This window comes from Amphiura filiformis, unplaced genomic scaffold (genome assembly GCF_039555335.1).
Source record: "Amphiura filiformis unplaced genomic scaffold, Afil_fr2py scaffold_39, whole genome shotgun sequence".
Taxonomy (NCBI): Eukaryota; Metazoa; Echinodermata; class Ophiuroidea; order Amphilepidida; family Amphiuridae; genus Amphiura; species Amphiura filiformis.
Genome location: NW_027305503.1, coordinates 544,956 through 559,585, shown reverse-complemented (window position 1 = coordinate 559,585; position 14,630 = coordinate 544,956). Strand labels below are relative to the sequence as shown.

Sequence of the window (14,630 nt, the reverse complement as noted above, 5' to 3'; positions counted from 1 at the left end):
CTAGAGGTAATCGGCTAGATTAAGCACCGGGGCCTTAGATGCCCATACTCCAACTTTAAATGGCTGCCACAGAAAATCCGTAAGAGCTACAGACCTCAAATGTGCAGGTTTTAATATTTTTACAGGTACAACATATGACTAAAATATAAAGCAAATCTGAGGGGGTCAGGTGGGGACCTCCTTGATATCATATGGACTGACCCAAAATTATTCCAACAAGCGCAACAAAGAGGCCACAGTTTCTTCAATGAAGCGTTATATGTGACCCGGCAGCACAAACGAGCCGTAAATTCCCTAAATTGTATTCTGAGTTATGGTGTAAAATGTGTACGAAGGTCGAATTCATCGGTCACTTAAGCTGGCGCGACATCCGTCTTATTTTGATAGTCACAACACAAATCAATAATCCTATTATTGAAGTGGATAATAAGCTTCTACCTTAGATGGCTATAGAACTTTTAATAGCTCTGGTCTTTGTTTGCTTTTGCTAAATCCTTTTCAAGTGGTGGGTTATTTGTATAGGTATGCATAACCAACAATTAACAATGAGAGAACACTTCTTAAACCTCGTTGACTTGGGGATGATTTGAAATGACCGCCAATTATGACTGTTTGATATTTATTGCCGGCAATGTTGAAAAAGAGACACACATAGAAACGAAAAAAGCTTTAATTTTGTTGAAGGCGCAAAGTTTAACTAACCATAACTCCGCTTCTGGATATCGTTTGAAGTCAAATGATATACCATTTTTAAGTTTATGATGTTTATTTTTAAACACGAAATAAAACCAAATTGACCGGGGGAGGAATTTACGGCTCATTCGCCGTGGACGGTCACATATAAAGTACTTTTTATTTCAGTTTTTACTCCTCTGACATTTCATAATTTTCATTTTATTTGTCAGTTCTTTTGTTTAATTTTTCTTTTGTTCCTTTTGTTTTAAATGAAAGGCACGCATAAATTAGCCATTCAACACGCTCAAACCAGGTATCTAGTCCGTGGAATTTTGAATAGGCCAGTTTGTCACTTTTAAAACTGGCCCCTCGCCTTATTAAATGTTTGTAATTTTGCTTCTTGAAGTCACATTGGATTCAATGGAGTGTCATAATCTGCCAGATATGATAGCATCTATTAAACAAATAAATTTACCCAAATATGGTTTAGCATTAAAATGATAATATTTCTTCCAATTGTAAGGATACTTTTTTGGGGCAGTATATTTTCGTGCATGTGACCAGTATACTTCGGTTATATTTATAAATGCGCTTTTAATACGCACGTGACCCATGGGTACGACATACCAAGACCAGCAAGCGTGACCAAATCATCATGCAATGTCCAATAATACAGAAAAGGATAGGAACTCTGTAGATAAATAGGAATTTTTCATTTTATATATACTTAATTTAGATTTGTCACAAATCAGGGTGCTCATCTGATTTTTTCAGGGATAAAAGAAATAGAGGATTTATTTGGAAGTTCATATCCACAACAGCTGAATTTGGACCCGTGGCTATTATATAGTACAAATACGCGCGAACCGTACGCAAAAAATGGCCATATTGAAGCTTGAATGGTCAAATGTTGTTAAAATTTGAACTAATCTGGAACTATGCAAAAAGCTAAAATGGTCAAATATGAGATAAATTAGGTCAAAATCACACACATACACAGGCATCGGTTTTGGCCTTCTAAGGCCATTGATACCCGGGCCTGGAGCCTCTCTGCCCAATGGTTAATCTACCCATGCACTCTCAGAACATTGGTTAAAAATGTTAACCAACTTGGTTAAAATTTTAACCAACCATGTATTTACAGGTGAACAGCCCAACAGTTGGTTATATTGTTAACCAACCTGGGTTGGTTAACAATATAACCACAGGTTGGTTAAAACATTGACCAACTACTGGTTAACATTACGGTAACCAACCAGTTGGGCAAAGCATGTTGGGCAAAATATAACCAATAGTTGGTTAAACACTATGAATGGGAAGTCTTGCTCACAGTCTCGGCCTCGCACACACTTAAACTAAGTGTTATACCCGATGAAATGATATACTTTATAATATAATTTCATACCTTCAAATGTCTCCAACAGATCGTGAAGACCCCGATCCACCGCTTTGCAGCAAGCCACTCATATCGGCCATCTTGTTTTCTGAAATGCATTTTTGCCCAACACAATGACCAATCACAGTTCGCAAAGGAACACCATGTGACCATGGTTGGGCAAAACCATACTTTGCCCCACTTTATTGGCGGGAAAAGGATGTTTTTACCAAGGTTGGTTAACTTTTAACCAACATTGTGTAAATACCATATTGACAGGTTTGACCAACCATGTATTAAACTGTATTTTGCCCAACTTCAAGAATCTTAACCATTGTTGGGCATTTTTTAACCAACAGTTTTCTGCCCATTCATGTTTTATCCAATGTTCTGAGAGTGTGGGCCAATGTGAACAAAATAATTCCGCAATGAGAAACTGAAGTGTGTAATGTACGTGCAAGGAAATCCAATTTATGTGCAATATCGTCGTGATTTAGTTGTATTTTTCCAGCTTTTGATCACAATCATGTTTGTATAGCCTAATTTTATATATTGAGATATGTTGAGGGTGTTCAAGAATTGATGTACCCCTACCCCTTGTGTTATCATATCATTAGTGAAGGAAAAATTGTGATGCAACTCAAATACACATAAAACTGTCTTGATTGCAGCTTAATCTTTCTCTACCTTTTTAGTTCATCAAAATCGACCAAGTTTTCGCTGCGTTCAAATTAATTATAACGGAAGTTCCCAAGATTGTGCTGGACATTTAAGATGGCGCTTGGAGGCAAGAAAGAAAGAACCAACAATTCATGAAGAAAAAAGAATTGCATACACTTAAAAGAGTTGGGAAAACAAGCAAGGAAGTTGCTGAAACACTTGGATGGACTGAGACGTGGGTAAAATACTGGTGGAGTGAAGAAAACAAGCCAAGTCCCACCAATTGCTGTTGATTAGTAATTGATTATTGATTCTAACAAGATGCTGAACTTCCATACCCAGAGACGTTGAGCGCGCTTGTCAACGATTACAGGACCCCTGCTGGACCCAACGTGTGCGGGACATCTTCTAAAAAATGGAGAAAATAATTTTCAAGTTAAGCTCACTTTTAAATCAGAAATTAAATCATTTTCGATTGATTTATGTAACAAGTAATACATCATCATATGAAGGGGTACATCAATTCCTGAACACCCTATAAAATTCTATGATAAAAATGCCAGTATTTCCTAGACCAACCCACATGTAGACTATGCCATAGTCGAATTTTGATAAAAATATTTGCTTCATCATCACCTTCCTTTGTGTATAATGTTCTCCAGGGCCCCTATGTATATCATGTGCTATGCACTGACTGGGCTACCCTGGTAAAATATGACTTAATAAATAAATAAATAAAATAAAAATATGTTATTATTAATATTTGTGATACGATCAAGCAAATTCAGTCGGAACTCGGAAATATTACATTTTCAGTTTCTTATAAGAGTAAAAAGCATTTACAAAACTACATTTTGCAGAAAACCCCATTGAAATTGAACAACCGTTTCCAAAGCTATGAGCAATTACAGAGTTTGCAAAACAAAAGGAAACAAAGGGAAATATTTGCTTTTTTTGGCTATATCTCAAAATCGATATTTTGCTTGATCACATCACATTTAATCATGATCGCATTCCGTTGAACTCAAAATTATACTGATGATTATTTTAAAAACACGTTAAAATTAAAGTATTCAATAGTAAAATTTAGTTTATATAATTAGATGATTAGTGACAATACAAGTTATCGAATTCAACATATCTTGCATAATTATAATGGCTCACTTCAATACTAAACAATTTTGATTTTGGAATTTACAAGTTTATTGATCGCGAAAGCCCGAGTAAAAAATCCGACTATGTACATTGGCTTTTAAGCAGAACTTTACCCCGGAACTTTGGTCTCTAAAACACACTGTCAATCATACTTGTTTGTCAATCTAAATTAACCGCAAGTGTTAAACATGGTGGTACATGACGTTCTAAATGTACGTCCAATGTACCACTGAGAGTTTAACTTTCGCGCCACCTCAAACGTGCCGCAAATGTTGTGTACGATGTAGGTAATGGTAATGGTACGTACCAGGAGGATTTAAACAATAGCGAGATCTGGGCGACCAAATCTATTTTAAGATGCATTACATTATGACCAAATTTAGTTAGGTCAGAAATTGGCATAACTCTCCAATGAGTCCCGTGTTAAGAATCTTCACCGCAAGTCACAGTAAATAGTCCACTTGGAAGTTAACAAACAGAGGGAGTACGGTGACTGAAAATATCAGATGTGAAAATCTATCAATATTGCACACAAATTAATACAAATCAGCGTTTTATGTTTAAATGTAATAGACAGAGTATGCAAAATGGGCAAGTGGACTAAGGAGAAGTCTAACCCAGAGGTTGCATGTTGCTGATCATCTTTAACGTTATATTAATTAAAATGTATGTGTGCACTAATTGCCATCACTTTGTCAAACAAAAGCATTAAAAACCAAAACTTGCCCATGCTAAAAGTGATATATAGTTTTTTTGCCCCCTGCCCCTTTCGAAATACCTAAAACTTTTTGGTCCTTCATTCATTCATTCATTCATTCATTCGTTCGTTCATTCATTCGTTCGTTCGTTCATTCATTCATTCGTTCGTTCGTTCGTTCATTCATTCATTCATTCATTCATTCATTCATCCATCCATCCATTCGTTCGTTCGTTCGTTCGTTCGTTCGTTCGTTCGTTCGTTCGTTCGTTCGTTCGTTCGTTCGTTCGTTCGTTCGTTCGTTCGTTTGTTCATTCATTCATTCATTCATTCATTCATTCATTCATTCATTCATTCATTCATTCATTCATTCATATGAGGACATTATTTATTTCATAGTATTCACAGAAGATTAATGCGAGACGGATATTTTTGAAGTTAGAAAATTGTACTTAAAACCTGCAGTGTACGTATTTCTTAATATTGACCTCATAGGAAATGAGTCAACGGGTCAAGGAAGCAAATTATTGATATTTCCAAAGGTCTTGAGGTCCTTACTCCTTGAGTTAATACTAATAATATAATCAAAACGAAAGTAGGCTATTGCTTAAAATAAAGCTTAAGCCGTGGCCCCATTGCGTGAAGCATATAAACACAATTTTCCCAGGAGAATGTGTAGTCATTTTTTCCAGGGCCCCACATTAGGAGGGTCAAAACATTTCAGTTGTTTGTGAACGGTCCCTTAGCTTGCTTTAAGCCGACATGATTTCTTTACGAATTTCCGTTTTGTTCATAGCCCAGAAACGACAAATAATTTGAGCCAATTAATACGTTCCCGGTCCGAAAAAGTCAATCCTTTAAAAACAGGATATTAACAATAAAGGCTACCAGTAATCCAGTTAGCTCTAGCAGCTAGCATGTTAACAACTATAACACAAAATACCCTAAATCAAGGTGACCAAATAGCTGTACATTCTTGACCAAATAACTAAATGACGCTAGTTGTTATTAAGGTAGCTTCCTCGGATACAACACCCTTGCAGAAAAATAACTCCTGTGTCAAATCAATCAGGTCTTTTCATTTAAATCTCTAACGTAACAAAGATAAGTATTTTCCCCACCTATTTGTAGAGTCTTATAAGAATTGTACCAAATCTTATGTTTTTCTTTATTTTTGAAAATTCCCTAAATGTTGACAGTTTTTGATTTTTTTTTTTGCCCACTTAGGAAGGAGCTATGGTTACCAAACTTTCAGGGATGGTAAATAAGCTTAATATCTAAATTCTCTCGTCAGTTTTTTGGGATAAGGTGTTTACTTTTTGAATTTTCTTCCATTTTTTATTTTAGGGAATGTTAGAAACACTGTAGCTAAAAATAGAAACACTTAACTGGAAAAAGCTGACGAGAGAATTTAGATATTACTCTTATTTACCCTCACTGTAAGTTTGGTAACCATAGCACCCTTCCCTGTTGGCTAAAAATACTAGAATTTAGGTAATTTAGTGTTTCTAGAAAAAAATAAAAAAGTCATAAAAAATCCTTTTAAATATATACTTCAGTAACACTAAGTTAGAAAATTAACTTTTGTTTGTATTATTCTGTGATATATTGGCATCAAAATAAAACTTTTATAGACAAAAAAAATCAGTTTTAATAATATCTTCCCTGTAGTAATTCAATAGGATTTTGAGATGACACATCGACAAAAAGTTGCATAAATCAAAAACGCTTTTTTGGAAAAAAAAGTAAAACATGGCAAGTAAGGTTTTCTCATCAATACACACATCCTATATAATTGTCAAGGAGTTCTGAGCATGACACCGTAGCCGAAATTTTTATGTTTCAAAAAGTTAAATTATCAAATTAAATTACTGAGGGCACATCACATGGCCATCAAATCAAAATCAAGTAATTATAAATATAATACATCATACATTACATGTATACGCATAATGTAGTTTAGACTATGGCATAGTCAATATTTGAGGAGGTAGATCTGTGTTGTTCATCCTGATTTACGTTTTCATCTTTACTCGATGTTATAAACAAGTAAATAAATAAATAAATAAACAAATAAATAAATAAATAAATAAATAAATAAACAAATAAATAAATATTAAGCTTTCAGCACGACTGTTATTTTCTCCCATCTTCTGTTTTAGTAATGAAGTATAATCCACATCTGCGCGTAACAAATCCTGACAGTAAGATCCGGAATGCTTTGGATTAAGTATAAACGTATCTACTCGTCCATCATGTCTGTCAAATGCGTTTGGGTCTACACATCTATTGAAGGCTTCCTTTTCTAAACGTCTAAATTCTTCTAAGTCGGCTTGAAAAGTTGATCCGTACTCCTTGATTTTTTGCCACAAAGTTTTGTTAAAATGATTATAAAGTAAAACATCACCGGCGTTCCACTGACGTATTTTCTTTTTCAACTGATCAGAAATGGTATATCGATGACTTTTACTGCGTATTGCGTTGGATATATATATAATATCATCTAAATTCCAACATAGTTGTTTTCGCATCAATATCAACGATTCATCGAAGTATTCATTGAGTAAAACTAAATCAAATTCCTTATCAAGGATATCAATTTTCTCAAGGATGGCAGTTATATTGTCGAACAGTTTCGTATTGATAAAACCCAAATCGTGAAGTTGACAATTTCTGCTACACCATTTTGCGTTGTACTCAGTAGTGTTATAATAGAAATGTGGGTTTTGCATGAACGTGTCAAACGGGTTAGGGTAGTTACTTATTCCCATACCTTTGGCCATCTCAAAATACCCAAAGGTAGATTCTAACTGATACACTGGGTCACGCAGAATTGTGATATAGGTTGCATTAGGCACTGTTTTTTCCATCTCTGGCCGATAGTACACGGCGTGATTGTCAAGTATATCGAAGTGCGGATGAGACTTAGCAAGCACTTGAGGTATAGGGATCGCGAATTTTTTATTGAAAAAACTATTTTTAAAAACATGCTTTTGTCGTGGAAGAGCAAATATCAAATTTCGGCGATATCCGAACCTTTCAAATATCGAGGCCATTGTAGTACTGCCCGTTTTATGAGTTTTTAGAAAGACGATTTTAATGATAGGCGTGCAATTTTTGTTAGAAATGTCGTTTCTAGTACTGGATATATTATTTGTCACTTGGTTTATCCAAGGATTAACTGCTATGCGTTGAACTTTTCCAAAAGTACTGTTCTGTTTGTTTGCTATAAGTTGATCTGATTCATCCAAGACACGTGTAGGTTCTTCAGGTTGGGTTGTGTAATTAGAGAAGTGAGTTGAATCCGGGTTTCTGATAACAGCCTTTCGGTCATCGGAGTTGTTGGTCTGGTGTAAAGGCCCTTTTCCTGCAAATGGGCTTTACAGGAGTAACAAAAAATATAAACAAAGCTTGTTTTGAGATTAAAGACGATCTTTTAAACTTTTTTTCATCAATCACTGTACAATAACGTATGAAATGATATGTCAACAATAAATTACAATTGTTTTCTCCGAAGCAACATAATGGAAACGTATGTCTGGGTTTAGATGTTGATTCCGGTAGACATGTATTATTATTTGAATGAAAAATATTAGTTGAACCTGTTTTTTTTTTCAAATAAATTTTTTAAACAGCATGTATTATGGCAAGTACAATAAAAGAGAGAAATCTGGTCTCTCTGTTCTTAATCAAAACAACACCCCCTTAAAAATCCAAAAAGAGTACATTTAGACAGCAGTTTTTTTATAGCTTATGGACACAATGACTTCAGGTGTTGTTAAGTAAGATATAATTTGATAAGCACAGAAGATATGAGGGGTCAAACATCAGGGGAAATTGCCATTTTCATAAGTTTTGCCAAATATGTAAATAGTCAAATTGAATTGGTATTAAACGTTACCTTAAATGCTAGTTCAAAGCTGTACATTCGTGTATAAAACAACGACAGTACACCTTTTAATGTGGTAGTTGTTCAATGTTGAAAAGTGATCCCTATATTTATCTATATCGCCTTGAAATTTGACAAAATGCAGTTTTAATATGTCATTTTCGGGTCAAAATTACCCATTTTGTTAATATGAAAGGGGGTCAGGTGATTGTTTTAATATGTGCCTTTGCAAAATGCCTCACTAGCCATCAATTAAATAAAGTATGATCAAAATTGGCTGACCCCCATCTGACACCACCTGCATGATCCTAAGGGCTGTGCAATAATTATCAGCCCCGGGGGTAAAATTTCCGAACGGCTCGCCAAAAATCGCTTGCCCCCCCTCTCGGCCCGCCAAAAATCGCTTGCCCCCCCTCTCGGCCCGCCAAAAATTCTTTGCCCCCCCCCTTGAACATGCCAAATTTTTGGGATCCCAAATTCCAAACTTTAAATGGTCTAGATGTATGTTGCGAGCGCAGCGAGCAGGAAAATTTGCATATTTAAGCGTTTCCGTACCGTTTTCCTAAGCCTTTTTAAAGCATTTTATTAAAAAGGTGCCCCGTGAATGCGTGCCAAAATCGCTTGCCCCCCCCCCTCTCGGCTTGCCAAAAATTGCTTGCCCCCCCCCCCCCCTTTCGTCTCGCCAAAAATTTCTTGCCCCCCCCCAATTTTACCCTCCCCCAGGGCTCATAATTATTGCACAGCCCCTAAAAATATATTACTTTTAAGGTTTACAAATTGGGAAAATGTGTAAAGAGGGATGGCAAGATTTTTTTTGGGGGGGGGGGCGTATGGTTGCAGTCCGAGAGACAGGGGGGGGGTCGATTTTTGGCGGGCCGCTCGGAAATTGCGGGGGGCTCATAATTATTACATAGTCCTAATGTTCCCGTCCCTTAAGAACCCTTTCGACTCTCAATTTACTAGGATATTTTATTGTCCTGGGTTCTAGATTGAGTAGGGGACGCGGCTGGGACTTAGAATAAACTAGAGTTTGTAAGATATGTTAAAAAAAATCGTACTACCTACCTACTTCGGCGTGTTGTTTTTGGAGATATATGCGTAATACACACGCATATAATCAGAGTAAACAATACACATGAAAGAAATACCACTTTAATCTTCAGCATCATGATATTTCTGGTACAAATACACGCATTCCGTTGTCATGTTTATTCCCTTGGTCGTAAAGTCGTGATTAACTCCATTTTTCGTGGTTGAAGATCACTTTAGATTGATTCATTTTTAGAAAATCGGTACACCTGTCGATCACTGTTCCTCATTTTCTGATATGGTGTGGTATTGAAAACTGGTTGCCATAGATATTTATCCCAGTCACCAATACCTCAACCGTAACTATGCTATTAATTATTATTAATTAATTATTCAACACTTAGCAAGCTGATGTGTGCCGCCGTGTTAAATCGAGTGTAGTCATTGTGTAATGCATGTGGATGTTCAGCTCCTATAGGCGAGACTCGTAACGTCGTGACCTACCTACTCGCAGACATACTAGTATAGTAGCATGGGTCCCAAGTATGGTGGCATCTGAAATGCGTGTACTTTGAAGATTATGGGACTTTTGCGCCGGGGGGGGGGGTCTTCAAAAAAATTGTACGGGGGTGTGCCACGCAGACTTTCGGATGCTGACTTTACTTTTTGTTGTTTTTGCTACCCATCAGTATACCAATTTTCAAGAATAAGCACCCAAAAAACACCCAAATTTGCCATAATTGGGCGCTTTAAGGGCATTTTTGCCAAAATGCACCCAATTGGGTGCATTGGTCTCCACTGAAAACCCACCCATCGATATACCAAAATCGCTGAAAAGGTACCCCAAAACCGTGGCACATCCCCGTACACCTTCAACCAGGAAGAACCCCCTCCGGGCTTTTGCGCCTTGAATTGAACAACCCGGATGAAAGATATTGACGTGGAGCTCCGGGGTGGAACTCCTCTGTACGAGTATATGAAACTTATAATATTATGGGACACAGGAGTAGTGGTCACTAAAACATTTAACACCTTGTGTACCCCCTGGGTTGTGTACTTGTGTGATTAACAAACCTACGCTAATCAGAGTTATTGAAGGTGATAGCCTGCCAATATTATTGCTTTTAAAAGTATGTACAGAAAAGCAGAAAATTATTTTGAAAAATAAGAATAATAATACTGCATCTTATTTTATCACGTGTTCTGTAACATGTGCCGCCATCACTTGAACTGGTCAACATTTTAAGAAAGATATTTTAACATTCATGGCAGTTTTGCACAGCTGATAGTCATTGTCTATACTGTAATAGTCTCTGTGAACACTTGGGCTTTTTTCGTTGTCAATTAAGATTAACAGCATCCTTTTTTAAAGAACACAAACATGACAAACCGTGTTTCCTGCACGTCTATCTACTAGAATTCTATATTATTTAGATATAATTCTACCACGAAGACAGGGTGTTCCAGCACTAGATTTTATTTGAGCTACAATCCCCGAAATAAGTCTTGGAACACTTTTGTGTCCAGAACGGAAAACTTACACCTCCTCTCCTACGTGCAATGTTGGGAAATTCCAATGTCTTCATCAGTTTCCCAAAGTGTTCCACCAGTGATTGATGGGGAGAGGAGATGGTAAATCATTGTTGTAGGTGACATGTTTGTTCATTAACAAAATACGCGTAAATCATCGCAAATTCTGCATATAATTACGGCAACGTGTACAAAGTGTTCAAAGAACTTTTTTTTCGAAGATTGTCTCTGGCAAATGCACAAAATTCGTCTCATAACTGAAAACCGGAAGATCGCACGAGGTTTATATTTCAAACTATTTTGGAGTAGATGATATCCTTTACAATCATAATAAAATTGTACATAACGTAATTGACGTATTTAAGTAGTGGCCCCTGAAAACACCCCCATATGCCAAACTACACACATTTTGTAATTATAGCGCTCTAAATTACATGATATTGTGTCAAACTTAGTTTTGGTTTTCATAACACAAAAACCGAATGTAGTATGAGCATCATATTATACATGATTTAAGAGAATGATATTTACTTTCGAATAGTAAGAGAATTGATGATGACAAGTTTGTTTTATTTAGGGAGTGGTCACTCATATCATCCCTAATGTTAAATGACACACATATTTCATAATTAGGGCCTAAAACTGCATTAAAACTGATCTGTCCGATTCATTGGGCTATTCCAGAAAATAGATGTACACCCCCTATAGAGGAGTTCGGATATCCTTACTTTTTGTCCAGTCGTGACTGTTGGAAATCCAGACTTTTAAAGTGCCCAAAGGCAAAAAAATCCGGCAGAAAAATAGTTTAAAATCAGAAATCCTCAATATGAGAGCTCATTTTCAACATTTCCGTGATTTTTCCTTCATTTGATTGGATTTCCAAGCTTTTTCTAGTAACATTGCCAACTGGAAATCCAGTCGTTTTCAGAAAGCAAACTTGGAAATCCGGACATTTCTTTGATTGAAGATTTACTCCTCTATAGGGGGTGTGCACCTATTTTCTGGAATAGCCCATTGCATGTGTTAGCTATGTGAATGATGGAAAAATACAACAACAAAAATTATAATTGAAATACCGTGTGTACGTTACGATTTGTAAGTAAATAAATAATGAGCTACTGCTATCTTAATAGCATTAACTTTTGGACATGATGCACAACTATCTTCAGAAGATAGCATTGAGTAACTCACAATGTCATTGTGTTTAATATAAGTCGGCCTAAACTAGCATTACAGATTTATACTTCATAATTTTATTCCAAAATAAATACTTTAAAGTAATGGCTCCACAAAAAAAAAAATACATTTTGCTCTCACTATGCTCACCGAATGCCCCGTAGTGCGAAAGTGCCAGCCCTACACCTATATCCATTTCATATTGAAGTGCCCCCCCGGAAACAAAGAAACAACTTCAAAACTAAAGCACACACCGTCTTTGTTTTAAAGGCTACCGGGAAAGGCATGATACTTCACTCCCGAGATTTTGTTTACAAACATTATTTTAGCATAGTCTGACATTTATATAGACAGAGGGATGAGCGAAAAGAACTGCGAAATCAAAACGAGAGAAAGATCGGAAAATAAAAATAAAAATAAAATAAATGAAATAATCGTGTACGAAATATTCACTCTGTTCACATAATCAAATATTTTTTCTACATCTCTACAAATTCAAATATATATTTTTTTTAATTACAAAATCAAAAAAATGTTTCAATCATGTAAATAATACCTAATTCTCTTTAAAAAAAATAAAGTAGAAGGCCTAATAGCATTCAATAATCGCATTTACGGGCAAGTATGGAATTATCCTGGGGCAATGAGCGGTCGTCAATGCTCCGGGGATATACAGTGGCGTCATCCCGCGGCCATCCCGGCAATTGACGCGATTCCAAATACAGCGCGCCACCTACGATCACGCCTGGCTGATCTACTTCGCGCAGAGCATCATGGGAAAAAGTCGACATCCATGACGCGTCGACGATGAACCATCGACCAAGGAAACGGAAACGAGTGTTGCTATCGATTACTCATTACTCAACCACTTTTGTTTATTTACGTTGATGATGATCAGCTGTTGATTCAACCCTCCGACGATTTTTTTTTTCATTTCTGCCTCCTTTTTAAAGTTAATTTCGACAGTCATGGTTTAGGTCTACCTTTCAGAGTGTTAGGCTTATTCCCACATAAAATAATGGGCATCAATTAAACCCTTATTTTCAAACTTTTCCGAACTTTCCGAGGCGCTTGGGAAAATACTTTAGGCTCTCGTTTACAAGAAAAGAAAACACTTTCAGGTCTTTAAGCTTTGTTGTAAGTAGGGCTATAATAGACTTGATTTAAAAAGATATGATTGGGGATAGGCCTACTTAGACCCTCATGCATATATCCTTAAAAAAAAAACCCAATTTTTAAACCTTGTTTGTTTTTAGTAAAGTAGGCCTAATTCTCAATATTTAGAATAACGAAATATTCAATACTATTTTAACAGCATGGACAGCGTAAAACATTTTTTAATGTGTGTTTTTTTCTGCCTCCTTTTTAAAGTTAATTTCGACAGTCATGGTTTAGGCCTAGCTCTGTGAATGTTCAGAGTGTTAGGCCTATTCCCACACAAAATAATGGTCATCAATTAAACCCTTATTTTCAAACTTTTCCGAGCCCGATCCGAGGCGCTTGGGAAAATACTTTAGGCTCTCGTTTACAAGAAAAGAAAACAGTGAAAAATATGATTGGGGATAGGCCTACTTTATATAGGCCTATATCCTTTTAAAAAAACCCAATTTTTAAACCTTGTTCGTTTTAAGTAAAGTAGGCCTGGGCCTAATTTTCAATATTTAGAAGAACGAAATATTCAATACATATTTTAACAGCATGGACAGCGTAAAGCATTTTTTTTTGATACGATTAAAACGTTTTCGAATTTCAAATGTAGGCCTACTCTATTCCTATTCAACCATCTACGGTTAAAACCCGATGTCAAAAATGTTGATGTCTCTGATCGACCATCTTGGCCTATAAACCCGATGTCAAAATGTCAATTTTCGAGTTGATAATAGCAAATGCTTTTGATGCAAGACAATTTCAAACAGGTAATTTAATCTAAAACTCAAATTCGTGCCTTTTTTATTTCTTGACTGGATAACTTTTCCCATAATTATTACCATACATATGATTAAGATAAAAGCGTTTGGTTTTCATGTTTTGAACGCTTGTCTTATTTTTATTTTTATTATTTTTTCTTGCTAACCTAGGCCTATCGAGATGTTTTACATTTATAACCTTTTTAACAAACTTGAATAGATATTATAAGCATTTTCGTGTGACGTTTTGAAACGCTCTTTGTAGCATGATGTAGGCCTACTGTATGATCATGAAAGGTCGTAAATTTAGAAGCCATTTCCTTCTATATAGCCCTATAAATAAAACACTTTGGCCCCAATGTATAATGTCGGGAGAATATATACTTGCACTAAACAAATAAACCTGTTAATTTTTAAAATTAACTCTCGTGGTGCAATTCTGTCAACAAAATTACATAGACTTATGAACCGGGGGCTTGGGACTCAGCCCCGGGACTCAGCCCCCTCAATAAATTTGGTGCGGGAGCTCGAATAGGC

At 36.1% G+C, this 14,630-nt stretch overlaps 1 protein-coding gene across 1 annotated transcript; it reads right to left on the bottom strand.

Annotated features, from left to right (window-relative positions):
- Nucleotides 1-1,103: 1,103 nt before the first annotated feature.
- Nucleotides 1,104-9,895, bottom strand: LOC140144086 (galactose-3-O-sulfotransferase 2-like). The gene is made up of 3 exons (XM_072165922.1): nt 9,517-9,895; nt 6,694-7,940; nt 1,104-1,129 (listed from the first exon to the last, which is right to left on the bottom strand). Exons 1-3 carry the CDS (start codon nt 9,618-9,620, stop codon nt 1,104-1,106), a joined length of 1,377 nt encoding a protein of 458 aa, XP_072022023.1. The 5' UTR covers nt 9,621-9,895.
- Nucleotides 9,896-14,630: the final 4,735 nt, after the last annotated feature.

What these genes read in the sequence shown, in the direction of transcription:
- LOC140144086 (XM_072165922.1), bottom strand. Translation starts at nt 9,620, where the DNA reads ATGATGCTGAAGATTAAAGTGGTATTTCTTTCATGTGTATTGTTTACT. An exon ending in AAAACAACACGCCGAAGTAG is followed by an intron (nt 7,941 to 9,516) that starts GTAGGTAGTACG and finishes ACTCCTGTAAAG; the next exon opens with CCCATTTGCAGGAAAAGGGC. An exon ending in GATGGGAGAAAATAACAGTC is followed by an intron (nt 1,130 to 6,693) that starts GTGCTGAAAGCT and finishes TTTGTTTAATAG; the next exon opens with ATGCTATCATATCTGGCAGA.